Raw genomic sequence first — 26,486 nt, 5'->3', positions numbered from 1 at the left:
CTGCGGTGGGGCGAGATTGACAGTAACAATGATCGGGAGTCGAGTTCCTCTTCCACTCTCATTTACCGGAGCTTGAGCTCATGCATTCCAGGGACCTCGTTCTGGGAATACGTTAGCATCAATGGAGGATAAAACGCCGGGAGGTGCACCCAATGTGCACCGGTGAAGCTTTGGCTGGCTGCGGAATCCGAATTTCACGCATCGGGCACAGCCACTTCATGACCGGCAAACTGCGACGGGTTAACCTTCGTTCGACCCTGGCAGTGCTACGTCGTGGTTGTATGAAAGCCTCGAGGCGTCCCTTTGTGATTGATTCGTCTGGAAACAGTAAGGGTTGCTGCGGACGGGGGGGATAGAAATGTGAATGCAATGCAAGACCGGCGCAAGCAAGAGCCGCAGCCGGTAATATAACCTTTGTGGCACGGACCTTCATGATAATTAGGAAATTGAGTGCCAGGATGTCGTGGCAGGGAACTGTTCTTGGCGTCCCTTGGGGTTATACTGCATTATACCCAATGGCGGGTATACCTGCGAAGTGCCATAGTGCATTCCGGCTGCCTGCGCATTGAGTAGGCGTCTTCAAACCTTGGAATTGTCACCATATACAGCTGGAGGCATCGCCGGGGAAAAGATTGAGGACAGTAATATCCGCACTCGACGCCGAATAATGTACACCTGTATCGCGGCAAGATGACACTGTTAGATATTTTGATTAATTTTGCACCTCACACTCGTATACTCACCAACACGCGTTCCTCTTTTTCGTAATGCCGGGAAGTGGGTAAACCGGGTAACAGAGTTTAGATCAAGACGCAGAGGTTCTACTGCTTCAAAGAAGCGGAATGAGCGGGGAAATGAATGATCGATATGCAGTGACAGAGTACGAAAACCTGAGGAATGTGTGGTACCGTCTAGCGAACCGTAGCGGGCGATCTCTGAAGTAGGGGACGACCAGTGCCCCCGTGGGAGCCTTGTCACAACGTCGATGTAAATGACTAGACGTATTATTTTCCCTCGAAGATGTCGATCGTCAGACACCGACCATTGACTGAGATATCAGCTATCAAGTCACTTTAATCGACACTGCTGTCTGAAGCGCGCTGTAAGTTCACCTTCATGTTAGGAACTCGGGCCTCTCACCTGCTCGTTCCGTGTCTCGAGATGAATGTCACTCAGGCTCTTCTTCCTGATGCACTTCTATTTTTGCGGGCCCTTCAACTGACAACTCAACTTAGCTTTAGTAGGCTATAGCCTTTCAATAGAATGATGTTCTTTTTGCCGTGGATTTCACTGGTGCTTGAATAGCCGGGATTCGGGAAGCTTATGTGCATCAACGCTCTCCGCAGGTCACACCAGAGAATGTCTACGTAGCCACTCACCGAGCACAACACAGAATTTTGTGACGCCAAGATGAGCGCAAGAAGTGAGACGACAGCGTAGGTATGCTTTTCGCTGCTACGATGGCCATGCGACATGCTCTGGTCGGAGCTGGCTGCGTGTCCTAAGCTCCTTCATGACCTAGGGTTCGAGCGGTTAGTATTACCGTGATTTACCCTCGAGATAATCTCATTCATTCGCCTTGCGGATCGCTTGCCTGCTGTATAGCGTGAAAAAGCATCACTGCAGGGCCCTAAAGCACACGAATTACCTAAATGAGGCAACCGGGTTCCCTAAGCGAAGCCGTGGGAACGTGCGAATTGTGGCGACGTGTTGACCTACACCGAAGTGGTAGTGACGAACGCCGAAACAACTCAACTTTCGGCGTCGGCCATACGTAGACTGAACGATGATGAAAAGAGGATGTCTTATGCTTTTGACTTCAACCAAGTACGTTACTATAATATCATGGACTATTCGATGGGTACGACACAGATCAGTTCCGAGCTTGACGCGGTCTCTGACTGTCGCTTATATCAACAGTATCAACCGTTTCCTCCGTATTGCCAGGGCCTAACAGGCCCGCCGGTCACAAGGGTATACTCGAGCTACCCACTGAAGTTCTCAAGCTAGTGTTTGAGGAGCTCGACGATTACCGGTATGCTATGGGCCTTGCCATCTCCAGCGGCCGGCTGCTTCACATCTGCGAGAGCAAAATCCACAGTCTTAATGATTGGGTACGCCAACGAACACTCCTGGTCTGGCAACAGACTAGTCTGGACTGGATGCGAGGGTGGCCAAGTCCCTTCCGGGATGTTCACGGAGGCCGAGGAACATGAGTATCGAATGTACCGATTGACAAGGGTATACGATGATGGGGGCAAGGTCAACTCCCATATCCTGGACCATTTGAATCCCCATGGTGGAGAATGGTATTACACTGGAGATATTGACCCGAACCTCAGATCAAACGAAGAAGACGGTGCCGAGCCAGGATCCGAGGAACGTCTCAAACTCTGGGCTTACAACAAGTTTGAAAGATACAACACCCACCGCCCTATGCTGTGTTGCGTACGTTCAGAATGCAGGTTCGTAGTAGACTGGACTCTTGCGTGCGCTATGACCGATGAACTGGACCTTCGCCGGTACCTTAAGGAGCGCCCTGTCATGTGTAATCTCACGAAGAATGAATACTTCGGATTTGACGCCATTCATGATTGCCTGGAAAGCGGACGGGACTCGCCATATTATCTAGGCTTCGGGGAGATGCTCCTCGTGACTGTCTCCAGGATCCCCGCAAGCTACTGCCTCGCTTGTCCGGGGCATGTGGGCTGGCCACCGTCTGCAACTTACCAATGAAAGATAAATGAGTGTTGCAGCAGATCAGTCGACCGCTTGGGTGGACGTCAGCCTGAAGATTGCCCGCGGCGTCATGAAGCTTCGATTCCTAGGACTGCTGCCTTGCGACTAGTGGTGCGAACTAGTGGTTTGACGTAGGAGGGAAAGGGTAGCGGAGGCGACGTTCTGAAAGCAGTGTTGCTATGATCAATGGAAATGTCTTAACCTTTGTATATTTGAGAAATAGAAGCCGGAGTATAACTCGACACTGGTAGCTTTGCATACGTCTCGATAACAGGATCTATTGAGTGTAAGTACTCTTACATTGGCAGGCATTACCTTTCAAGCTTGAAGCAATATTGTTGAACCCGCCGGGATTGGTGAACCCCTAGCAGAGGCATTTAGGATCCCATTCCATCCGATCCTCTGTACTCCTCTTACTAGTACTACTATTACGGTCCATTTTTCTGCACTGGCCAAAAGAGGTAATACCTGTCCTTAAGCGAGGGCGTGGGAGTGCGAGGAAGCGCGGTCGAGTAACAGGTCAAACGTCAAGCCACAAACTTACGACGGCAAAGTCAACTTCTGGCACTTCACATTCGCATCAAGCTCACATTATAATGTCTTACTACAACCTGTAAGTGAGAAGTCACTGAATATATGACTGCCGCTGCCCATTCTAAGCGCACTTTGATGTGTGAACCATGTGCAGATTGAACATAGATAAAAGAGAAAGAGGCACCGCTGTCGACTATTACGACATACATGATCATGGTGTCGGGGAAAGTCTCTTAGATATTATGGATTTTCCCGTCTCATTCCGAGGGTATGGTGGCAACATGAATGCCATTCATCACGAACAACTCACTGACCGTCTCTTGCATCAACAGCCTTGAACGTCTCCTCCGCATCACCAAACCTAAGAGGCCTATAGGCCACAATGGTCTGTTCGGACTGCCAACAGAACTTCTCAAAGCCATTTTTGAGGAGTTGGACGATTATGAAGATGCCATCTGTCTCGGCATTTGCAACACCCTGCTGCTCCATATCGGTGAGGCCCAAATTCGCCATCTTATAACCTGCTATGTCAGGGAGATATCCTGGTCAGGGGATAGAATAGTTTGGAATGGATGCGACAGCGACCAGGTACCTCCCGGGATGTTCACAGAGGCAGAAGAACGCGAGTATCGGACCTTCAAATTGACCAAGGTGTACGACGATGGAGGCGATGTCAACTGGCATGTTCCGGAGCACTTAAACCCACATGACGGAGTATACTGTGATGCCGACGTTGACATGGACCTTCGATTGAGTGAAGAAGACGGGGCAGAGCCTGGGATAGAGGAACGTCTGTCTCTCTTCGCTGAAGATCGGTTCGACAACTACGGACTCCATCATCCTCGGCCTAATTTCTATTGTTGTGTCCGAGGAACGACACGCTGCAGAAACCAGACGGATCTGGCTCTCATAGACGACATTACCTCTGAATTGAACAAGCGCAGGTACATCAAAGAGTTGCCCGTGATGTGCAATCTCACCAAGAATGAATATTTTCGAGCCAGTGTGGTCCTTCGTCGCCTGAGGAGAAAGAAGATGAAGAAGTCCATCGGCTTCATGGAGGTCGTTCTGATTACTATTTGCTGGTCACCGGGATCGCGGCAAGCTAATGGTTCGCCTGTCTGGGGAATGTGGGCCGGTGACCGTCTTCAACTTACGAACGAGGAAGAAATCAAAAGTGTAACAGATGGGAATAGCAGATGGGAAGACGTTAGTGGAAAGGTTGCCGCTGGCGTCACGAAGCTGCGAGGTCTGCTACCTTGGGAGTATTAGAGGTCAGAGCTCGTCAGGATTACGCCGACGTATTACATATTATGCATAGGAAGAAGGAAGCTGGGCCATGGGGAGATGGTAAAGAGGTACCTTTTCAAATATCCAGAGGTGTATTCTCCTCGTAGATTTGAGAAATAATCGAATCAGTACAGAGTTCAGTCGATAGACGGTGGTCAAATCAATCGGCAGGTCGTCCTCAGCTTGACAAAGGCCGACCAATGGTGCACGAAGCTACCAAGAGTTCTATGCAATAGGAGGGGGCTGCAGCAACGCATTGGAGATCTCCCTGGAATATACGGACGCGAAGCCGATTTGCCTCTCCAAGACGCTTTCACCGAAAAAATACAGTAGATGATTCAGGGCTTACTCGATGAAGCCCCTCGACGTCCGGCCATTATACAACCTTTAATACCCTCGTTTATTGGCTGAGGCCGGTCATTGGGTACCCAGTAGTGCTACTACACGGTAAAAAGCCTCTCGATACTTGCTCGATACACCCGCACTTCGATCAGGACTGTCAGTGGGTGAAACCGGTCCAACTAATAATATGTCCTCTTCTGAATGAATAGGACGTGAAGTTCAAAAGCGGCTTACCAATACCAGGCCGCAAGTCCTGAGTCCGATCACGCAAGATCTGAATCGTGTGCTTTCCACTACCATACGACTTTGGACTCCGGCAAAAGAGACTGAGGATATCGTTGCCAAGGTCAGTAACGGGCCAGGGGCCATAAAATCCATACTTACGATGAGTGAACGAAGGTGAGGCCAAGCCCAAGCCCCATTCGATCGGTCTGTACTGAATTCACGGAGTCGTAATCAGCCCGCGAACCAATCACGGCTCCTGATCTGCTCAGCGGCATGGCGGAGTAACTATGGGCCGAATTGAATGCGGACATAGAACGACCAGACCAAACCAAACATCAAACCTATAGAGTGGTCTCGCCCATGTCCTCAGATGCTGGCGAACTCGTACATAGTCTCGAGTGTGATACGCTTGATCATAGTGCGAAGAGTATGGCAAAGATGCACTCGAAGTGTGTTAGTGAGATAAACGGATTTCACTCTACCATGTCTGTGGGGAGAACAACCATAACCCAGGTGTCCCCGACGACGGGGTCAGATTCAACGGCCACGTCAGCCTCCGCGGCAATTTCATTTCAATGGTATGGGGTTGGGCGCGCACCATACGCTCGAGGAGTCCCGATGCTTCTGGAGGGCGCTGGACACTTCAGCGCGGGGAGGTTCGGATTGGGAACGACATTAATTGAACCTCGAACTCCTACCGTACCAAGCCCAATGGAGCTAGGTCCTGATCTGACACTCGGAGCCGGGGGAAAGTAGGCACAAGTCCCGTATAGTAGCTGCACCCTTTCGTTCAGTGATGATTTGCTCCCAACGTCACCTACATGTGCAGATCTTCATCGGAATTCAGTAAATCTGTCTCGTTCGGGGGTGCCGCCACGCGCACTGATGACCACTTCGAGTCCTGGAACTACGTTAGACGCAGAACATGAAAGAACCAGGCTATAGTCGGCGTACGTGGGACCTACTTTGACGTGATCTTGTATGAATCCACACCAATCTATTCAGTCTTACCCAAGACGGCTCTCCCCATCCACGTTCGAACTCACTCTGCCGGTCTCGCCCGGAGTATTCGGGGAGTATGCCAGGCAGCCCGGCTCGGGGCTGAGTGTGACGTTCACGCGCTACGTGATCAGTTTAGATACCGCTCCAGAGGGACAACGCCGCCCAAACTAGACCTTAACAGGCAAACCGACGCGTCCGAAGCACGAGTCCCCCTGCGACGCGCAATTTTCCGCCAGAGCGGAATGGATAGTTGGGTGGTCACCGCTTCGTGAAATTTGACGGGTGATCGTGAATGGAAGAGAAGGACGTTACTGAGCGCAGCGTTGTATGCATTTCCGGGGCTCCGACGTGCAAGAAAGGTCAGGGAATGTAGAAACGGGGGACTTGCTGGATTCTTTAACGAGCAATGGCCATAGCGTTGCGACATTGCTGAGAGTCCGTCAAGGGACTCGGATTGAGGCGTCGGTCCGGGGATGCTGGGGGCCTGGTTATCCTCTCGCGACAGCATGGCACAGTGACGCTTCGATAGCCTTAACAGCGCACGAATTACCGGGGCTCCGGCGTGCATGAGGGCAGAGGAGGTGCATGGTAGCGGACAAAAGGGAATCACTGGATTTCTCAACGGCCACAGCATTAATAGCAGCGGCGTGGTTACTGAGAGCAGGTAGAGGCTCCAAGCAGGGATTCGGGCCGAGATATCAGGTCGAGGATGGGGGACGACACTTCCGTATTGCGACATTGCATCCCAGCGCGGTCGGTGAACGATTCAGTCGGACGCAACGGGATACATTGACGCAACATGCGGTACAGGCAAGTAAGTGTCCAGGAACGACGAGTCGCCGTAGCAGGGTGCATCATTACAAGATGTAAAGTGCCCAGACGAAATTATTCCTTGAAACGGATGTTTCGCTTGTTGACGTGCCGAGGTATAGCTGTCCCGTGTTATATCCATTTACCAGGAGCGTCTGAGCACGTACCGGTATCCAGGAATCACGGTATACCTTACCTTGCTACGGGTACGGGTACGGGTACGGGTATGCCAGGATCATACAGCCGAAACGACATCCATTCATTCTTCGTCTTCGTTAGAGCATTCAGCAGCTCGGCTGCCTTACCCGCCCAGCAGTGGAATTCCGAATTCCAGCGGACGAGGTACCCGGGAGGTGGAGGGTCAGCAGATTTCGCGAAGTGGTGTGTAGCGCAAAGAGCACGAGATCCGGTGGTGATGCACCTCCGAGTTGCGCTGCAGACCCTAAACTCCAAATGAAGCAAACGCACTCACAAGAATGAGTAGACCAGCGATGTCGTCGGAGAGCCTGCCTCTCGGGAGGCGGACGGAACGTCGAGCCTCCTGCTTGGTGCCACCAACACCTACACATGCATCGGGCACTGCAGATTATCTGATCCATCGGGGGGTCCACAGCCCTCTCAACACACCGGGTGGGTTCGGGTTAGTAATCGCTGGATAATCATCGCGGATGAGGGAATCGCGCGTATAGAGCAGTGTCGGGCCCCGCTCGCGGAAATGGGCGGCAATCTGCAGGGCGTCGCTGAGTCCGTGTGGCTGTGGAGGTTGACGGGCACGTTAGGCGTCTATGGCGAAACCTCGGGTGTACTGGGCGTAAGCAGTCAGGAAGACGATATCCAGACGCACCCGTGAGCTCTCTTCTCCGGAGAGGGCGTGGGGAACCCGGACGAGCTGGTCAGACCCCTAGAGGGAAGAGAGTAAGCCCCCGCATCTCCGCACCCTCGCGAAGGTGTCGTGCCAAGAATGCGGTCAGGTAAGGGTAGGTGATGGAGGAGTAGGAAGCCAATACATTGTCAGCTGTGGCATCAGTTGATGATAGTCTATAAATATGCAAGTCAGTCAGTGTACTATACTGAGTGCGTGCTAAATGCGTCCCGGGCTGAGCTTAGGCGCGCCTCCGTACTCACCGGGAGCCTGTAGGCTATAGGCAACGTTGGTGGGGGCGCTGTTCCAAAGTAAGCCTGATTGCCATGGCAAGTGGGGAACAAACCGCGACTAGGCTGATGTCGCAACATTGGCACTTGCACATGAAGAGCACATGCACCCGTACCCGCGAGCGTGTGGTGTATAGTTTATGCTGTACGTTCTGAACGATGCCGGCACTGGCGAAGTGTTAGAGCCAAACTCGCGCTGAAACATACCTTATGTTTGACGGACGTCAGGCTCTGGAGAGGGCTCCATTACCAAGTCGTTGGGGGTGGGGTTACGCTTGGCACGCCGCAAATTAGTGTTTATGGATAGAATCGAAACGCAAAATGTTCGTGGCGCTTACCATGTTTCTGCTCTGCAAATTCAATCCCTGAAACCGCTGTGAACACAGTCTAACTACCAGCGCAAGCGCAGAAGCACAAGAGCCACTTTCTCGGACCGTCATTGGCTGGGCGACGGATGAGCAGGGCGGCACGCAATTGGCCACCACTCGTCCGGCGGGAGGCCAATCAGCGTCGCCCGCCGCGGACGATCGACGCCCCAACGTCGCGCTGGGAAAACGATTCACGACGATCGCTGTAGTGCCACCCGCCATCGACTCTGACATGTTCGCGTGGCGGGCTAGGCCTCGGGGGCGAACTGGACAGATACAGTAAATGACTGGGGCTCACGGTTGTTTCGCCGTAATATGCTGCGGGTGCAGGCGGGAGGACATGGCAGGGCCGCAGCTGCAAGTGAGAGGGGCGGATAGTCCTTTTGTGTTAGTTCACTTTCGAATTCAGTATCGTCTTGCGACCACGATGTAAGTACGATTCGAGTATACCAGCCGCCGGCGGTTAGGTGGAGCTTGCTCGGATGGCGGTGGTGAGTGCGGAAGGCTTCGGAGGGGAAGAACAAGCTCGTGGCGGTCTTCGAGTACACGCCGCTCGCCACGTGCAGGGCCGCCCGCCCGAAGCCCGTCGTGCCCAGCGCCCGAACTTGGGGAGGAAGCACTCCTCGCGAACACTTCTTCGGATGAACGGTCCAGCATCCCTGCTCTCTAACAATACGACCCCTGCTCCCCCGCCTCGTTGCTGGACAGGAGGCGCGTATGCATATGCTGATGAGGCTCCGCGCCCCTCGGCAAGATCAAGATGGATATTCATGCTCTGATGCGACAAACTGCCAGAGCTAATCAGTAGCCCCTGTATCTAGCTGCGCTGTGGAGGTAATCTATTCACGACGAGTGGCCGTAGCTGAGTGGTGAAGCAAAGGAATGCAATGACCCGTTGATTAACACCCGCTCACATGGACGCCCTCCATTCTCCGTCTCCTCCTTCTCGGGACCCTTTCGCGAAGAAGGACAGGGTCCGCCTCATTACATGCAGTGATGGGTGTACATAGGCGTCCATATGCATCCATTCCCCAGGCGTAACGAGGCACGCCATTTGATCATAATGCCCCTGGCTCTCGTTATCCGATGACACGAGCACACAAGTGTAAATCAAGGTAAATCAGTGACGCTCGGTTCTCGGATAGCTGGTGGCACGAAGTCGTTAACGTTACACTGGCATCGAAGAGACCGGTTAAACGTGCTACAGGAGCCATGTATGCAGGCTGGATTGAAACATGAAGGACCTTACGACCTGGAACACATTTTCTGTCAAGCACTTCGCTACTGTAGTCTGGTTACAAGTCATTTGGCCCCAGCAGCATAAAGTACTACGAACACGATATATACTTGACCAGACCCTAGCCAGAGACTCACAGCACGACTATACGGCCAAGCATTTCCCGAAAGTACTGGCAACTGCGCCTCGCACTAGGATCGCTGAAACCCCATCGAGCCCAGTAAAGGCTAATTCAATGATGGGTTCTATCTTGTCACTCGATGTCAAAGAGACTCCACCGGGAATGGTCGACTTTACCTCGAATGGCATTGCCCGCCTTCGCTCTAGGTCCCCGCAGAGGAAGGGGCTCCCTTGATATGGTAGCGATGGCGTATATAGTCTACTGAATGCTAGAGACGGTGCAAGTCGGATTCATAGCTGGGCGTGCGAGACAAGAGAAGGCGCGGGCGCGCGAAGTACAACAGGAGCTGTGCAGCGTGGCCGAAGGCGCATGGAAGGTGCAGACGGCACGTAAACGCGAGGGTGCATCAAGGCCGGCGACGGTGTTCTTACTTTGCGGTAGTGCTCGACATAACATGACCAATGTCAAGTCAAGTAATTCGCGTTGGCTGACTGATGACCCAGATGAAAGAAGAGTCGGTACGTAGAAAGCTTCGTGGCCGCGCAGCGCGTCTGGAGCAGCGAGGCGGTGCATGTCACCGGTACCGCAGAGCAGCGACGACTCCCAGTCGAGATTCGCATTCGCAAGTGACGGATATAGCTCAAGGTCTAGAAGTAATCAAAGTCAAAGTCCCATACGATGTGCGATCAGGTCGTACGATCCTCATGCAAGGTGTACAACAAGGCTGTGCGCAAGCACTGCAGTTGCAGGCCGTGCTCGGGCTCGGAACGTTCATCCTGGCAGTCTCAAGTTGGCGCCGCTCGGGGTCGGCCGCTGAGGGCGGCAAAAGGGAGCGGATGGAGGAACCAAGGCAGGGGATGGCAGTTTACGTACGGCGCAATCGGGCAGGCTGTTTGGCGCTGTTTGTCCGGCTTTGGCGTGGTGATCGGGCCGAGTGGGGGGGATGAAGTAAGCGAGGGAAGCGCCGCCAGGGAGCCAATCAGGCGCGGGGTCTCTGCTCCGACCCGGCAAACACTAATAAGCGAAGGGGTCGTTCGGTTTCCTCCCATCTCTCGTATATAACCTTGCGCTGCGAGTCCCGACGCTTGTACAGATTCCGCCTTAGATCCATCACCCATCAGTCCTTTCCCGACGCTCCCCACGACGACCACGACCCCGACGACGTCCTCATCGGCGCCGCCTCTCATGACGACCACTGTAACCCAACCCATCGCTCTCCCTTCTCATCATGACCGAGACGTTTCCATGACCTCTGGCTCCTTTACTGGCACCAGCGGCTCGTTTAACCCTGCTTCATACACCCGACATCTCATAGGCTCGCCGCTATCGTTCCGCTCGGGGTCGTTTGGAAGCAGATTCTACCCTGGCGTATCACCAGGACAGTTATTAGGGCCACTAGAGTGAGTATTTATCCTGATCATGCGGCGGCTGTTGGGTGGCATAGATGGTACGGTGGAAGATGCATGTTTTAAGACCACACCGAGTGCGAAAGTATGCTCAGATGGCAGGGGCGGTCATGTGTGGCATCCCCAGTTATGTTCATGGCGCATACGCGCACTGGCCGAAGCTTATGTGGCGCATATATCCACTCCACTTGTGAGCGTTGGCTGCGGCCAACACTGCTTTGCCATTCCATCGCTGCACATGCGACTCATTTCGATATTGACTGACTCTTCACTCGCAGCCCTACCGATTTCAAATTCGGCAAAGTTTCTTCCTCAGTAGAGAGCGATCGCGGATCGATATTGAATGCCTTCACCATCCAGGATAGAGAGGATGAACTGGTGAGTCAACATTTCATGTGCACCGCTGGGCTGGTGCTTTTGGATATGTTCCGTGGCAGACGCATCATGGGGTATGCGTATACCCGCTGCGGCTGGGGAAAGGATGACTCGCTGTTGGCGGGTCCGGGTATACGCGTAGGGAGGGGTGGGCATGGTGGGACCGCGCCCTCATGACACCCGTACTGGCTGCGCGCACGGAGATGGACAGGAGTGGGGGTATTGCGGCCAGCGTGTTCCCGGGAGCTGCCAGGATGCCGACACGTACGCTCAATGGAGTATGCCGTGGGCTTCTTACGCTGCTCGGGATACCGCGTCCGGCAGTAGGTTCTCCTTCCCCACGGCGCGCACGTGGCATTCGAAGCTGTCTTCCAGCAGACGGATATAGCCCGGCGTATCCAAGAAGCACGTTTCACATCCATGCAGCTCTTCCCATGTATGTTACCCGGGTTTACATGCTTACTGATCCCGTTCTCGTATACAGTGCCGTAATTATACGTGTTGCGGGCTCAACCTGACCGACCTGCACGCGCTGCTAGAGCACTTTGAGGAATGCCACGTCGTGGTTGTCGACCCGTACCACCCCCAACCTCAGCTACAAGTGCAGACCTCGCAGAATAACCCGCCACAGAACGTAGACCTCACCACCGCCGTCGAGGCCGCCGCACAAAATGCGAATAACATGAACAACAACCAGTACGTCGTGCAGCCCGCGCCGGCAAGCACGATGCTGCAGATCCCGCAGGGCTACCACAACGGGCTGTTCGACCCGGACGATATGGAGATGGACATGGAGAACGCGAGCGCGCCGTCCAGCGGCGCGCCCTCCCCACCTGATACTCCGATTTCCACGCCGCTGTCGAGCTACCCCAGCCCGTCGATGGCCTCGAGCGGCCATGCGTTCCCGCACCCGCAGGTGTACTCGAGTCCGGCGTCCACGTCGAACTCCGCGTGTCCCTCGCCCATATCCGCGTTCGATACGACCACGGTCTTGTCGTCTCGCTCGTCGCTGCTCTCGGTCTCGACGTTCCCGGCGACGAGGGATATGTTAAATAATGGCTACAATGGGTACAATGGCGATGCGTTCTCTGCTTCTGGCATGGTCAGCGAAGGTGTCGACAGCGCTCCGCAGACGCCACTATCGCCCGAGAGCTGCGTGCCCCCTGCGCTCTTGTTCTCTGCTTCCAGCACTCCCGTGACGACTCCTAATGGCTCTCGCGTCAACTCTCCCGCTCCGAACTCCTACTTCCCGCAAGCATCCACCTCTGGCTCTTCGTCTCTAAACCCGAACAAGGCAAGCAGCTCTGCTGCCGCCCGCGCAAGCACCACGCTCTCACGCCCCTCGTCGTCGCTCTTGCTCTCGAAGCCGTTCAAGTGCCCGAAGCCCAACTGCAACAAGTCGTACAAGCAGGCGAACGGGTTGAAGTACCACATGACGCACGGCTCCTGTAGCTTCGGGCCGGCGAAGGAGCTCGGCGAGGTGCAGGCGGTGCTGAAGGAACGCGAGCGCGAGGGTTCGGAGGGCGAGCCGCTGACGGAGCGCGAGATGATGGAGATTGAGCGCGAGGCGGAACGCAGGCTCCGGCCGTTTGCTTGTGGGGTTGGGGACTGCCAGAGGCGGTACAAGAACATGAATGGACTGAGTACGTGCTGGTTGATTCCAAACCTGAGAGCTTCGCTCACCATACTTTATTAGGGTATCACTACCAGCACTCCGGCGATCATGGAGCGATTGGTCTGGCTCTTCTTGCGTCTGGCCAGCACGAGTGCCTACGGAACGCTCACGGCCGACGAGACGGCAGCCGTGACCGCAATGCGAACAACGCCGCGGCCCAACAGCAACGCCAGTCGCAGACTACGTTCCCTTCGAATCCTCAGCCTCAGACGTCGACGACGCAATACGCTCAGCAGCAGCAGCAGCAGCAACCGCAACAGCAAACGTTTGCGACGGCATACACTGTTCAGCCGACGCAGTCGCAGCAGCACCAGCCGCATCAGCAGCCGCAGCAGTGGTCGACGCCGATGATGGTGTACAACGTCCAAATGCAGCCGCAAGCGCAGCCGCAGCACCAAGGCTACTCGAGCTGATCGAACTCGCGTTCTGTTCCCGTCTCTCGCTGTCCTCCATTGTATCGCGATCCAGCCGATCCTCCACGACGGAGATGTGTATAAAAGTACGACATTGGTATATAATTGGGTTTTCTACCGCCGGGGTCACTTGCCTGCTTCCGACTTCGACTTCACCATCCGTCAACTTCGTCCTTATAGACTGCAACATCCTCGACTAATATACGGGAGGTCGTGGGGAGTGGCTGGATGTGTTGCGGGTCGTTGCGTGCGTCAAAAAGTATTTGCATATATAATCCTCTTGCTCTTTCCTTGTTTTCTTGTCCATGTTTGTTGCTTGCTCGTCTCTTTTCCTTCCCTCTAACCGACAAAATATCGTTTTACCAGGCATCAGTGCCACTTCCCATCTCACTCCGCTGCGGGTCTCTGGCTTGGTTTTCTGGACAGACTGTAATCATTATTAGTGTAATTTTCCTTGCTCTGCGTCATTGCTCTATTCTCGACGTCCTTCTCTCTCCACTTACGATATCGACTACGCACCACTAGTATATAGCTCCCTCCCCCTCATGACTTGGTATGACCCACTGTTATCAAAAGCCGGTGCTATGACCTGTTGTACATGTACACGCTTTTAGATAGCTGCTACGGTACATGTTGTACGATGTGGTCAATGACATAAAAAATAAGATAGAGTGGTATGCGTCGGCGCTTGTGTCCATCGCGTTGATTACGAGTCGTCACGTCAATGTTTGTGCGGTATTCCGAATTGCATGCATTCCCAGGTTCATACATTTGTCGGGACTGCCCATATGCTCCCCCTGCCCGAGCCCATGTCTCCTGCAGGGTTGACCCACCGTGGCCGAGCCTACCGTACCTTGCCCAGACTTTGCCACGACATACGCAGGACCCGGCCTGACATATCGCTATGTCAGATTCGCTGATATTGCTTGGGTACAGCAATTGATCGGCGTGAAGGATGGCCAGAACAGATTATCCAGCGGAGTGGCACTCAGGGCGACGAGAGGACGGTCCCATTGGACGACCTGTAGCCGAGAGGTCAATGCCGTTCTTTGTGGCCCTCCTGTGTAGAGATCGCTGACGCCGGCCCGGGGGAACATCATGGCACAGGATAATCTCGTCAGTCCCATTCACATGCATAGGTGGCTGCGACTCTTCCACCTGCGTGAGTTGTTCGCTTGTTGTACGTCCGAATCCTCACATGTACAAGGGTCCGTCTCCACGATCATAATCCTCAACTTCCGGCGACGTCGAGGCGCGCTCCTGCATCGATAGCCGCTGTCCCAATCTTCTCACAGCAATTTGGACTCTACTTGATGTAGATCTTGCTCTGAATATCCCTGGGGTATGTTCGGAGATGGCAGGTGTAAATCCGCCCCCAGAGCGTCTATCCGAGTCCTTGCGGAGGCGTGCATCAAGAGGCTGGGGCGAGTTAGCGTGGCATCGACCAGCGACCTCCGGTTCGCGGATCGAGAAATCCGAATGCATAGGCCTTCACTGAAAGACACTGATAAGCCGCTTCAGAACTCCTGTATCATCTCGACGGTCGATGAATATAAACGCTTATAACCAAAATCACCGGTCCGCAGCGACAGGGATTGCAGACATCCAATAGTTGTCTATCCTGGACTCCCACAGTTGCTCGTTACAGGCTAGAGCAAAATGTTGCAGAGGGTGCGATACTGATTTTCTATGAACTTGAGGACTCGGCCATGATTGCGTCCCGGTGACGCCATCTACACTGTTGACCCCATTGCCCTCAAATTTCCGCAACTTCATCTCATGTACCGGCGCTGCTCCTCAAGCGACCGTTCCTCTTACTTCGATTATCCTCGTATCTTGATGACACCATCGGCAACCGCTTGGCCGATGTCCACCCACTCGGTTGACCCACCCATCGCATTTTGCATTCCCTCCTCGTTTCTAAACTTTGAACGGTCTCCGATCCACATACCCCATACTGGGGCCATACAGCTGAGACATTGGATTTGATCAAGCGACGACGCACAGCACTGAATTCGAAGTGTTCGTTCTCGATGAGATTGCACATGACAGGCGACTCGTTGTTGTACTGACGGAAGTCGAATGCACAAGTGATGGAGAAAAACCGCTCGAAATCTGATCTGCATCTGCTGTTCTCGATTTATGTCCCATACGCATCTTCAGCAGAAAGCTGCAGGCGAGTCTCGGTCCCTGGCTCAGCTCCATATTCTTCTAGTCGCAAGTCCCCGATAATCACGGTCGTCCAGTAATTTCCATCAAGGGAGGTTAAGTGTGCATGGATGGTCAGACTGCTGCAGATGGCAAGACAGATGGTATCACGACGACCTTGTAACTCGTCGAACACCAGCATGAGGAGATGAGGGGGTAGCTTGAATATCTCCTGTGCTCAGTAGGCCTTCTAGGCTTGATAATACCTAGCAGTCGTTCAAGGCTGTTGGCACGAGCCACAGTTATGAGTTATGTTGTTTTTCGTAAGATAGACGCAACCCATATTCGGCTACTATGGTCACAGTGTGACACATCACGTGTTTTGGTTTCGCCCGTCTCGCGCGCGCAGAAAGTCGACCCCACTGGGAGGTCACACCGCCGAACGCGTTCGCGAACTGCAAATGCGAACGTGAGAACCACACCACGGTGCACGTGGGCGCGTGTCGATTCTGTGGCTCTGTCCACCGGCCACAGACGCGTACCCCTTCTGCTTATGATAAAATCTGCATAGCCTGATGGTTTTAACTTGTAAGTTTATTGTATCAGTCTGTGAGATTGAAATTGCTGGGTTATTGTAAAAAAAATGTGGTGAGTAATCGAAGCTGTCTGTCCAATTGGGGTCACACAAACCCATTGAAGCCCCTTCCGTGCCCTCCCCCTAACAGTTTCCATGGTCAATACTACTGGCATTGCATTGAAAATGTGATGGACAACTTGAAATTCATGGAAATTACTCTATTCACGTCATCAATATCCCTGGTATGGTACAATAATATGTGCATAACAAACTGTATTTTATGGATTGAAAGCATAGCCGCCATTGCCTTTCTCGCTCAATAACAGTTGCGGTGTGGCGATTCCCCAGGCTCAGGTGGCGTGGCATCCCCTCACGTGCCCAGACATTCGCCGAACACGTTCGCGAACGCGTTCGGCGGGCGAACCTCCCAGTCGCCTGGACGTTCTCCGCGCGCGCGGCGAAAATCACCCAAACGGAGTCAATGTTTAGGTATCTTATTCCACACTAGGCCTTAAAATACAATTCTTCTTCGGACAAACCTTTTTAAGTATATGTCTCAAACTTTTCCCGGAAGCAGAACTGCAATAAGTACTTTACTGAAAGAGGAGATACAGAAACATTGCCAAAATGTCACGCTTTCCTAATGAACGTGACAAAAATAGTCACGTGATACTAGACGAGTATGGGTTGCGTCTATCTTAATGGATGTGAGTGCCACACCCGTGTAATGTAATACAATAATCCATGAGTTTTATAAGGATTCCCCCCTCATACCGCATTCTCTCAAATTCAATGGCATAGTCGGCTTTCTGCCTTTTATCCATGTTCAATCTGTGGAGGAGCCGGAGCAAATTGGTGCACTTCGACGGCGCTCACGACTGACGCCAGTCATTTTTGTACTTACAACGTAAGACACATCCTAGCAACGGCTAGGTATATCTGTGCGCCCAAGTATGAATATCTGAGTTGAGTTGACGGTCAGCAAGCAAAGCGTGGCTGGGTGGTAATCGAAATGACGTGTCGAGTTAAGACGAAGCGGTCAAGCGGTAAGTCTTCGTACCCTCATGTCAGTCTTCTTGTCACTACGCACAAGGCAAAGTCGTGCCAGCCCTAAGGCGGGCAAGTAACAAGTGAAGATCGTTTCAGTAGGCAGCAAGCAATGCGGATTATGTGCTGTTATGCATTCTTGATTGCGTCCTGTACTCGTATCGAGCGCAGCAACCAACAAGAATTGCTCAGCTTCTCGTCTAGTTTTATAATTGGGTGAAATGAGCGAACACGGTTCAGGAACGTATAAGTAGAAAAACCACTCACTTTTACTATGCCAATTTGGTGCAAGTCATTTTCCAGTCTCTCAAGATCGACCTCAGCACCCTCGACAGCACTCCAGAAATTCTTCCACACCAATGGAGGATCTTCGAGAGCGAACAGGTGATTGATGGCGGGAGATACAACCTGCCCAACGTTCTTCATGTATTCTATAGCATCTTCGAGGTCAGCAACATCGTTCACGAGCCTCGCTTGACGAGCGCTGCGGTTCTGGCGTGCGATAGCACATATCTTGAACACGATCATTGGGGGAACCGTGGAAATCCTTGCCCCGTTAACTTCTGAAAAGCTACCCGATAGAAGAGGGAGCGCGCTTTCTTGAATATCAACTTTCATATTCTCGGTCGGAGGTAGACCTTCGAAGGACTTCCAGAAAGACCATTTCGTCCGCGCAGCTTTCTTAGCTTCATCTCCGTAAATTATCACTTTCTCGGCTCTCTCTGCAACTAATCGTCTTTGCAGACCGGCCTGAAGGGCATGAGAAGTAGACCTAGCGATATGCACGTCGACGTCCTGTAAAGGGCTAAGCTACGCAGGCCCGACACATCATGATGTATGCATTACTGTACGTACATTGGTTCGTCTACGAATAACTTCTCGAATATTGAGCGAGGCTGCTCCAATCACAACGTATGGAACATCGGACTCCTTCGCAACCTCTGCAATGAACTTTACGGTGGCTAGAATTTTAGCTTGATAATTCAGACTCATGTGCGCCCCTTCGAATTCACAATGGCGCTGAACGTGACGTATTCACTTGAGAGTGACGTGACTGCACTTCTGAAACTTCGAGTCCCACGGTGGACCATTGGTAGCCTGTCTGAGCTCCTTACTCCGCATGCAAGTAGATACTATGATTTCCGTTTACCGAGCTCGGTGCGGTCTCACAGTCTTACGGCGTTCTCCAGAAATTGACAGCCATAGTTGATTGCAGCACTGCTTAAAGTCAAGCGTCGCGATCAGTACTAGTCATGAGCGAGTACTGGGACCACCACCCGCCATCCCCGGAATCGCAATATACACGGCTGGAGCCACTTAAGCAGCTGGCCTCACGAAACATTCCGTGTATCCTTTGGGGAGAAGACGTCTTGAACTTTGCATATGGTGTTCCGACGTCTCTTTTTGATCAACAGATAATAGTCCCAGACGCGCTGCTACAGTCGGCCTCCGCCGTGGTGCGCGAAGGGCCTTATACTCCTACAGTACCCGCTTGGGATTACGTGGAAAAAGATGGTCCACGCAAAGGCACTTCGCCATTCCCGGAGGCTATCCGACTCAAGCATTCAGACGTCCCAGACGATGGCGACTCTCATCTTGGGTGGACACCTGAACATATACTCCTCCTACCCCAATCCTACTTTGGACTGGATTTCCAGTCAAGTGAACGGTTTAAACTTCTGCCAATACCCCTCGACAGATTCAATCCCGGCATATTAATTCCAAACTACAACACCTTTTTAGAGGGCTTGGTCTACTTTATCATGAACCCACCCACAGGCTGGGACAACCCGCACCGCAGAGGCAAAATGAAGCACGATATCTTGATTGGATATCTGATCGAATGGAGAGTCAGGTATGACTTCGACGACGTGGATGCACCTCCGCCGAAACGAGAATTGCTGCCGGAGGAAGAGAAGATCCTCAGCGAGCTTACGACAGACGAGGCCCGCTGGTATATCAACTTCAGCTTCTGGGAAAGGCGCTTCCCCAAGTTTGACGACATCAGGGAATACCGAGGAGGTGTATCGTGAGTGTAATAGGTCTCGCAGCGGAAGCGGTCGCTTTGAGTTCGCACAGACGTTCTTCCTCAGGGACAGTTCTACCTAGGCTGAAACAAATTATGCATGTCCCAAGAGCTACGCCTGGTATCTCTAGGTAGGTTCCGTCATCATGTATTGTCTTTGACAGTTCTAAATGTGATTTCGATTCCCAGATCGTTTTCTACGCGAGCCTCGACAAACCCTCCCGGCTCTTCGCATACCGACAAATGGATGCTACGTATACTGTATCTGCGAGCAGGCGGCGATCACAGCTACGCAAGAGGCGCTATGGACTTCGGTATGGCGACGACCCGACTACTCCGACGGGTTCTGCCATGAGTCTGCCCGATTTACATCCATAGTTGTCGTGCGCCTCTGAAGGTGCGGAACCTCCAGATGTACTGGAATAGAAGCTGAGCTTAGAGTCATTTAGTGGGGATAGCAGGCTCTGTCCGTGCGGAGAACTCAAAGGAGGCGAGCGGGCAAACCTTCTGTTTTCCTTTATTTCAGTCGGCCAATTAGCAATGCGGATTTCTGACTGTTCCTACCCCGCCACCAACGACTTATAACAGATCAGTTAGCTCAGGAAGATAATAGGATAGGCCACAATATCAGCTGGGTTCACCGTCCGCTTCTCTCAATCGTTGAGGCCGATGTCTAGCTTTTGTGTAGCGGTTGCCGCAACGCTACTCCAAGTTTCGACGAGCTAGCGCCCCGGGTAGAGAACTTTCAGGCACAGCAGCAGGAGCTACAACTTTTTTAATTTGTTAGGCCCAATTTGTCCGGCGGAGAATCACTATCGACAGTGAAGGGGAAATCCGAGGTCTTTTGATTATTATTCACTCTACTAGTGCTGCTTGCGAAAGCTCCGAATCGCGATGCAGGAAAGTAAGTCCAAGGAGAAGGACGAGTACGCGTAACGTGACTAGGGGCCACCGCTACTGACATTGGGAGGCAAGCTACAAGTCAGCAACGTTACAGATTGCCACAAATACGACGAACGAATCAAGCGGCTCCTTTCCAAGTAAATGCGTCCTTCGCGTTATATTGCTTTCATCCTAAGAATACATTGCGATATATTACTTCCCATTTTTTCACGAACCTCCAATATGCTGACCGCCTACAACGCCCGCCATCAGCATTTACCCAGAAATCTCCGGAAAACATTTGCCACTCACTGTTGATATGTAGCACTGCGCCCGTCATCGCATTCGAGTCCGAGCTCGCAAGGAATACATATGCAGGACCCAATTCCGCCGGCTGCGCCGCGCGATTATGCAACGGCAAGCCCACACCGAGGCCCTCCATGTCCTCCGCGTCCCTGCTCGCCGCCTGCAGCGCCGTGACAACGGGCCCCGGCGCGATCGCGTTCACCCTAATGCCCTTGGGCGCGAGCTGCACGGCGAGCGAGCGCGTGAAGGTGACGATCGCGCCCTTGGTGGAGGAGTAGTCGACGAGGGATGCGGAGCCTTTGTACGCGGTGACGGAGGTCGTATTAATGATGCTGCTACCGCGCTTCATGTGCGGGAGCGCGTATTTGGTGACGGCGAACATTTGGAGGATGTTGGAGTTGAAAGTGCTCTTCACCTTCTCAAGGTCGATTTCCTCGAAATTCTTGGTCAAGCTAGATCATTTTGCCAAATGGTCAGACTCCGATCACTACGACACGCTGCATGAGAAACTTACATCTGCTTCGACGCGTTGTTCACCAAGATGTTCAAGGTCCCAAAGACCCTGACGTGAGCGTCCACCACAGCCTTGCAATCCGCTTCTTCCATCAGGTTGCACGGCACAAGCAGACACTTCGCGCCCTCCTTCTCGAGGTCGATCTTCGCGGATTCGGCGTCCTCTTTTTCCTCGGGCAAGTGTGCAATCGTGATTCCCCGCGCACCCTCGCGGGCGAAGAGAATGACGGCAGAGCGCCCGATACCGCTGTCGGCCCCGGTGACGATCGCGGTTTTGCCTTTCAGCTTACCAGATCCGACATATTCGCGCAGGCTCGGTCGGCCTTCGTCGTCCCAGATCTCTTGTTTCGTATATTCGATTCCGGCTGTCCGCGCGCGTGAGTCGGACGTGCAACCTGAAGAATGAGATGGCGGTCACGTACGTTCGATATCCTTGTCCAGACCCGGCAGATTCTGCTCCTGCTTGGACGGCACAGCAATGTTCTTGTACGCGGTGATGATATCTTCGGACGACATGGCTATGAATAAGACTGGGATGTCTTAGCTCACTCCAGCACCAGTCTTATAGTCCTCTCTCCATCCGTCCCTTGACATCAGCCTTTACGCCGCTCCCTCTTTCGACGTCATAATGACCACCGCATCGCCGCGCCCTATAGCAGGTATTTGAACGACGATTCTGTGGATCATCCTCTTGAGTATTCAGGTAGCAGCATTTCTGGACTGGATTAACAGGCAGCATTCCCATGACGAGCGAATGTACTTAGGCGCAGCGGAATATGGATGACTGTCATGGGAGTCTACCATGACCGTGCGAAAGCCACTCTCACGTTTCAGTGTGGCACTTCCGCCACACTCAAGCCACATTCTGACATTGACCACGTCTCTCAAGTTCCGTTTGTTGCATTTGCCAGACTCCAGCTTATTACCCCCTCCTTAACATAAACTCTGTCTTCCTATGTTACCTGTAAAGGAACGAGACCGTCGGTATTGCGGCTCAAATTGGTTGAGCCAATATCCTCGCATCAATGCAACATGTTCAAGGGAACTACATTGATACTCGGTCGTGCACCTGCAGTAACAGATAAAATCAATAACGAACCCTAAATTTTGGCCTGCCCCGCTGCTTCTAAATCTAGACTTTGTCGTACTTGCTTTGATTTCTCGTCTCCTTCTTTTGGATAGACCTGGTCACTCGGCTCGGATCCAGTCAACAAACCTTCCTCTACCATACTCTCCCCAATAATCTCTAGTCTCACATGATTATTTCCCGCTGCTGACTTGGCACTTTCCTTCGTTAGCTGCGGGGATCATCAGCCTTGGACAAGATTGATGAGTCTGGACCTCTGGCTTACCGCGACGTAAATGGCCGACGTCATGATAATCACTGTCCCGACAATCGACAACGGAGCGGGTGTCGTGTGGAAAAATATACGCTCGAAAGCAATAGCATAGATAATCTTGATTATGCAAATCAGCCCGCGCTCGAAGACGGGATGTGAATGATTTACCTGAGTGTATACAGCCATGGTGCCTCTCCCGGCGGTCTCTCGTTGTAACCCATTGGTCATGAGAATCTGTCGCGTGTAAGAGGCTGGTTAAGTAAACACATTGTATGCGTTAATACCTGCCCTGTGAACCCCACGAAGCCGATGAACAGCAGAAGGCCAAGCCATTCGATACGCCGGGGGACTACGATATGTGTTCCTTTCACGATCAACCTGCGAAGTACCTCATTAGAGCTGGATACGCAAAGCTGTCAGTCAAATGACAGTCACCCGATGGAGGCTGCGACTACGCAGTATGCAGAAAACGCGACCATGGAATGCATCGCATGAGCACGCTTCCCTATCGCACGTATAGACGTGTCTGGCAAAAGGGGAGAGATCAAACCGGTGTAACCCTGCTTCAGAAGCGATCACCCACATGCACCGGTCGCCCCAAGTACCCCCAGGAGAGCGACACCCACAGCTCCCAATCTCTGTGCGGGTGTTCCTTTGGCAGACGGTTGAATGACATGCGCGCCGTCTATGACATGCCCCGAGTCTGGCGCCGCCATCTCGGCACCGAACAGAAACTCCGGCCTTGCTATGAGCACGACTCCGATGAAGCTGCATACTATCCCAGCACATATCAATTAGAGAGCTATTCGGGGTGACTCGAGCTGGGTTGCTCACCGCCTGCGAGGGCTTCTTTCAGCGTGAATTTCTCTTTGAGAAGGACTGCGCCCGCAATAGCGGTCGTGAAGGGCGATAAGAAGGTCAGAACTGTGGCGTCTGACAGCGATAAGTAATTCAAGGCATAGTATGTCCCGAACAGCCCGAAGAACCTAGGTGACCCATGAGAACGTATACTCAATGCTGCGACAACCGTCAGCGTACTAACCCGGAAAATCCCCGCAAAACAAGCAGACCTCGCACTCCCTTGGGCCCCAGAAACGGGTCAGGCACGCCTCTAAGGTGCCTGGACATAAATGGGCATTAGTGTTTATGGGTCAAGTGATGACAAGAGCAGCGTACATATATATTATGCAGCAAATCCATGTAAAGGACTTCAGTCCGTGGTCAGCGTGTACAATGACTTGTTGTTGATAGACTCACCATGCGGACTATAACAAGCTACATGCGATCGTGTGAGCAGCATTATATTCCATCTATAAGACAGAGCCCCACCTCTAATGTGGGTACGGGATCATCCAGGCTGTTCAAAGTCTTTACAGATACGTTCTGCAGGGCTCCGAATATTTGCGACGAAGCCACGAGCAGCAATCCAGTGTTCCTATCCACGAAGTCCTTGATTCCAGATACCGCGCGTCTCCATCGGGGAATCTTAGCATCTCCCACGTCCCCAGGTACATCCTCCTCATCTACGAGAGTCACGTCCTCGGAAGACGAGTAGGGCTTCGTTGGTTGAGACATAAAGACATTGCGACCTTCCATCCGGCAGCACCCAAGGAACGGTGCTGGATTGTACGTCGCAGAGGAGAAATAGAAGGGGGGCAGAAATGACGCATAATTAGGTACAACAGCGCTATATATTGCTCATTGGAAGTCATCATGGTCAACAGTTCCTTGATAAAGAGTTCGGCAAGTCGGCGCTTCTTATCCTATTGTTTCCCACGGCTATAGTGCGGTGTACAGTTCAACCTCGAGTGAGAGACCACCTGTGCGACTCAAATAATTGTCTGACTTTACGCACAGGAAACGGAAGAGAATCCGAGGTAACAAATATCTCAGCGGGGTGGCTTGTTATCCTCCGCTGGTTCCGCATCTTGTCCTTCCTCAGCCAGATCGCTCTCCTCCGAGTCGTCTAACAAACCCTCCTCCATCATGTCGTCCCCGACATCCTCTAGTCGTACCTGCTCATCCGTTGCCGCTGACTTCGTGCTTTCCTTCGTTAACTATAGAAAGGTTAGCATTCGATGAAGAGCAAGGGGTGAGAATGCTATGATATGACTTACAGCAACGTAAATCGCAGACATCATGATGATGGCCGTCCCGACAAACGACAGAGGAGCGGGTGTCGTATGAAAGAATATGCGCTGTAGTACAAGGGCATAGATAATCTTAACAATTTGCGTGAGTGGATACTATACCCGGCTCTGGAAGACGGATGCGCCACCTGCGTGTATACAGCCATGGTCCCTCGGCCCGCGGTCTCGCGTTGCAGTCCGTTGGTCAGAAAGATCTGTGGGCCTCAGCACATCTTTACGCGGTTACAGGGTTATTGAACATACTTGGCCTGCGTAGCCAAGGAAGCCGACTGACAGAAGAAGAGCGAACCAGTCGATACGTCGTGGGACCACGACGTGGGTTCCCCGTAATAGTAACCTACACAGCAACAATTATAGTCAGATGTGAATCTGTAAGAGCAGAGTGTTCCTAAGTATTCACCCGCCCAATGATGTGATAACGCAGTAAGCGGAAAATGTGACGATGGAATGCATAGCATGAGCGCGTTTCCCAATAGCTCGTATTGACGTGTCTAGCTCGCATGCCTTCGTAAGTGGAAAGGGAAAGTAAAGTATATAACGACTTACAAGCACCGGTAGAACCAAGGACGCCGATCAAGGCAACACTGACAGCTCCCAACCGTTGGGCGGGCGTTCCTTTGGCGAGCGGGTCACCAACGTGTCCGTCGTCAATAACATGCCCTGAGTCCGGCGCTGCTGAAGCACTACCGAACAGGAACGCGGGCCTCGCAATGAGTATGACCCCACCGAAGCTGCATACTGAGTGATGCACCATCGTAAGAGAGCAAGCCGGGATCAGTCGAGATACGTACGGCCAGCAAGTGCCTGCTTTAGTGTGAATTTCTCCTTGAGAAGCAGTGCTCCGGCGATGGCGGTGGTGAAAGGCGATAGGAAAGTCAATACCGTAGCATCCGACAGGGACAAATAGTTCAGGGAGTAGTAGGAGGCGAATATTCCGATGAATCTACGCCAATCAATAACCACGGATACCGTGCGCTGCGAGGTGTATGCACCGACTCCGAGAAGCCTCGTAAGAGGAGGAGGCCCCGCACTTCCTTGGGCCCCAAGAACGGATCCGGCACGCCTCTGAGAAGCCTGAAAAGTGATCATCAGCGTTGTCCATCCAGTATACGTAACCCAATCTTAATAACATACATATATGCTTCGCAGCCTATCCATATGATACCCTGCAGGAGTTTTCTGTGAGCGATGGCGACTCTTTCCAGCCTTAACGATTTTGTCCTACCATTCGCACCATCACCAGCTTACGCACCAAGCCATCAGTTCGATTTCGTGGGCATCACAGCAAGGATTACCTCTAATGTGGGGACTGGGTCCTCGAGACTGTTTAGCCTCTTCACCGACGCGTTCTGCAGTGCGAAGAAGAATTGAGACGACGCGACCATAAGCAGTCCCGTGTTCCTCTCCACGAAATCCTTGAAAGCTGGCGATATTCGTCTCCACAGAGGAGCCTTGCCATCGCTACGTTTTCGCTCGCCGACAACTGTATCCTCCGCGGGCAAGAACGCTACACCTTCCGCGGACGATACGGCTTTCGTTGGGTGAGTCGCAAATGCATGCCCGCCAGCCATCGCGCAGTGACCATGAAAGCGAAGGCGATGGCTTGCTGGAAAATTGATGCAGGAGAAAGCAAGAACGGTGCATACGTATACTGTGATTTGGCCACGGGGATGCTATAAATGCTGGGTGTCATCCTGCTGGTCAGGCTTCTTGATTGAAGTCGGGCGTCGGCAAGTCGGCAATTCGTATCGGGCAGATTCCCACGGTAAGAATGCGGGGTAGCTTGCCCTTGCATCGTCGACGCTACC

At 52.7% G+C, this 26,486-nt stretch overlaps 9 protein-coding genes across 9 annotated transcripts; 3 read left to right on the top strand and 6 right to left on the bottom strand.

Moving 5' to 3' along the window:
• Positions 1-1,800: 1,800 nt before the first annotated feature.
• GLOTRDRAFT_131547 (uncharacterized protein) lies at positions 1,801-4,545 on the top strand (the record flags this gene model as incomplete). The annotated part of the gene is made up of 4 exons (XM_007870356.1): positions 1,801-1,861; positions 1,921-2,114; positions 2,170-2,408; positions 3,606-4,545. The coding sequence occupies 4 exons, from the start codon at positions 1,801-1,803 to the stop codon at positions 4,543-4,545; spliced, it is 1,434 nt and encodes a 477-aa protein (XP_007868547.1).
• A 435-nt stretch (positions 4,546-4,980) lies between these two features.
• On the bottom strand, positions 4,981-8,696 carry GLOTRDRAFT_95256 (uncharacterized protein; the record flags this gene model as incomplete). The annotated part of the gene is made up of 15 exons (XM_007870355.1): positions 4,981-5,102; positions 5,140-5,231; positions 5,290-5,341; positions 5,729-5,913; positions 5,952-6,037; positions 6,177-6,251; positions 6,320-6,662; positions 7,139-7,206; positions 7,248-7,384; positions 7,411-7,503; positions 7,570-7,696; positions 7,787-7,843; positions 8,068-8,121; positions 8,318-8,368; positions 8,433-8,696. The coding sequence occupies 15 exons, from the start codon at positions 8,694-8,696 to the stop codon at positions 4,981-4,983; spliced, it is 1,806 nt and encodes a 601-aa protein (XP_007868546.1).
• Positions 8,697-10,867: 2,171 nt separating this feature from the next.
• Positions 10,868-14,365, top strand: GLOTRDRAFT_111920 (uncharacterized protein). The gene is made up of 4 exons (XM_007870354.1): positions 10,868-11,220; positions 11,505-11,604; positions 12,086-13,244; positions 13,298-14,365. Exons 1-4 carry the CDS (start codon positions 11,006-11,008, stop codon positions 13,687-13,689), a joined length of 1,866 nt encoding a protein of 621 aa, XP_007868545.1. The 5' UTR covers positions 10,868-11,005; the 3' UTR covers positions 13,690-14,365.
• Positions 14,366-15,625: 1,260 nt separating this feature from the next.
• GLOTRDRAFT_111919 (uncharacterized protein) lies at positions 15,626-15,945 on the bottom strand. Its single transcript, XM_007870353.1, has one exon. It carries the CDS (start codon positions 15,892-15,894, stop codon positions 15,679-15,681), a length of 216 nt encoding a protein of 71 aa, XP_007868544.1. The 5' UTR covers positions 15,895-15,945; the 3' UTR covers positions 15,626-15,678.
• Positions 15,946-17,240: 1,295 nt separating this feature from the next.
• On the bottom strand, positions 17,241-17,989 carry GLOTRDRAFT_95254 (uncharacterized protein; the record flags this gene model as incomplete). Its single annotated transcript, XM_007870352.1, has 4 exons — positions 17,241-17,292; positions 17,319-17,333; positions 17,505-17,524; positions 17,729-17,989. 4 exons carry the CDS (start codon positions 17,987-17,989, stop codon positions 17,241-17,243), a joined length of 348 nt encoding a protein of 115 aa, XP_007868543.1.
• Positions 17,990-18,714: 725 nt separating this feature from the next.
• Positions 18,715-19,865, top strand: GLOTRDRAFT_122467 (uncharacterized protein; the record flags this gene model as incomplete). The annotated part of the gene is made up of 3 exons (XM_007870351.1): positions 18,715-19,490; positions 19,541-19,618; positions 19,652-19,865. The coding sequence occupies 3 exons, from the start codon at positions 18,715-18,717 to the stop codon at positions 19,863-19,865; spliced, it is 1,068 nt and encodes a 355-aa protein (XP_007868542.1).
• A 732-nt stretch (positions 19,866-20,597) lies between these two features.
• On the bottom strand, positions 20,598-21,759 carry GLOTRDRAFT_140129 (oxidoreductase; the record flags this gene model as incomplete). The annotated part of the gene is made up of 4 exons (XM_007870350.1): positions 21,611-21,759; positions 21,190-21,553; positions 20,682-21,127; positions 20,598-20,623 (listed from the first exon to the last, which is right to left on the bottom strand). Exons 1-4 carry the CDS (start codon positions 21,702-21,704, stop codon positions 20,598-20,600), a joined length of 930 nt encoding a protein of 309 aa, XP_007868541.1. The 5' UTR covers positions 21,705-21,759.
• Positions 21,760-22,498: 739 nt separating this feature from the next.
• GLOTRDRAFT_45965 (DUF6-domain-containing protein) lies at positions 22,499-24,103 on the bottom strand (the record flags this gene model as incomplete). The annotated part of the gene is made up of 10 exons (XM_007870012.1): positions 22,499-22,645; positions 22,697-22,762; positions 22,813-22,906; positions 22,964-23,054; positions 23,112-23,303; positions 23,363-23,514; positions 23,571-23,648; positions 23,705-23,736; positions 23,786-23,803; positions 23,858-24,103. The coding sequence occupies 10 exons, from the start codon at positions 24,101-24,103 to the stop codon at positions 22,499-22,501; spliced, it is 1,116 nt and encodes a 371-aa protein (XP_007868203.1).
• A 573-nt stretch (positions 24,104-24,676) lies between these two features.
• On the bottom strand, positions 24,677-26,309 carry GLOTRDRAFT_122465 (DUF6-domain-containing protein). The gene is made up of 9 exons (XM_007870349.1): positions 25,974-26,309; positions 25,904-25,921; positions 25,813-25,844; positions 25,675-25,752; positions 25,470-25,621; positions 25,225-25,416; positions 25,079-25,169; positions 24,807-25,015; positions 24,677-24,750 (listed from the first exon to the last, which is right to left on the bottom strand). Exons 1-8 carry the CDS (start codon positions 26,247-26,249, stop codon positions 24,901-24,903), a joined length of 954 nt encoding a protein of 317 aa, XP_007868540.1. The 5' UTR covers positions 26,250-26,309; the 3' UTR covers positions 24,677-24,750; positions 24,807-24,900.
• Between the last annotated feature and the right edge of the window lie 177 nt (positions 26,310-26,486).

This window comes from Gloeophyllum trabeum (assembly GCF_000344685.1).
Source record: "Gloeophyllum trabeum ATCC 11539 unplaced genomic scaffold GLOTRscaffold_00011, whole genome shotgun sequence".
Classification (NCBI taxonomy): domain Eukaryota; kingdom Fungi; phylum Basidiomycota; class Agaricomycetes; order Gloeophyllales; family Gloeophyllaceae; genus Gloeophyllum; species Gloeophyllum trabeum.
The sequence above is the reverse complement of the archived record's forward strand: the minus strand, read 5'-3'. Positions and strand labels throughout refer to the sequence as shown.

What these genes read in the sequence shown, in the direction of transcription:
- GLOTRDRAFT_122465 (XM_007870349.1), bottom strand. Translation starts at nt 26,249, where the DNA reads ATGGCTGGCGGGCATGCATTTGCGACTCACCCAACGAAAGCCGTATCG. An exon ending in CCTTGGTTCTACCGGTGCTT is followed by an intron (nt 25,170 to 25,224) that starts GTAAGTCGTTAT and finishes CATGCGAGCTAG; the next exon opens with ACACGTCAATACGAGCTATT. An exon ending in GTTATCACATCATTGGGCGG is followed by an intron (nt 25,016 to 25,078) that starts GTGAATACTTAG and finishes GTTGCTGTGTAG; the next exon opens with GTTACTATTACGGGGAACCC.
- GLOTRDRAFT_111919 (XM_007870353.1), bottom strand. Translation starts at nt 15,894, where the DNA reads ATGGAGCTGAGCCAGGGACCGAGACTCGCCTGCAGCTTTCTGCTGAAG.
- GLOTRDRAFT_111920 (XM_007870354.1), top strand. Translation starts at nt 11,006, where the DNA reads ATGACGACCACTGTAACCCAACCCATCGCTCTCCCTTCTCATCATGAC. An exon ending in AGGATAGAGAGGATGAACTG is followed by an intron (nt 11,605 to 12,085) that starts GTGAGTCAACAT and finishes TCTCGTATACAG; the next exon opens with TGCCGTAATTATACGTGTTG. An exon ending in CAAGAACATGAATGGACTGA is followed by an intron (nt 13,245 to 13,297) that starts GTACGTGCTGGT and finishes ATACTTTATTAG; the next exon opens with GGTATCACTACCAGCACTCC.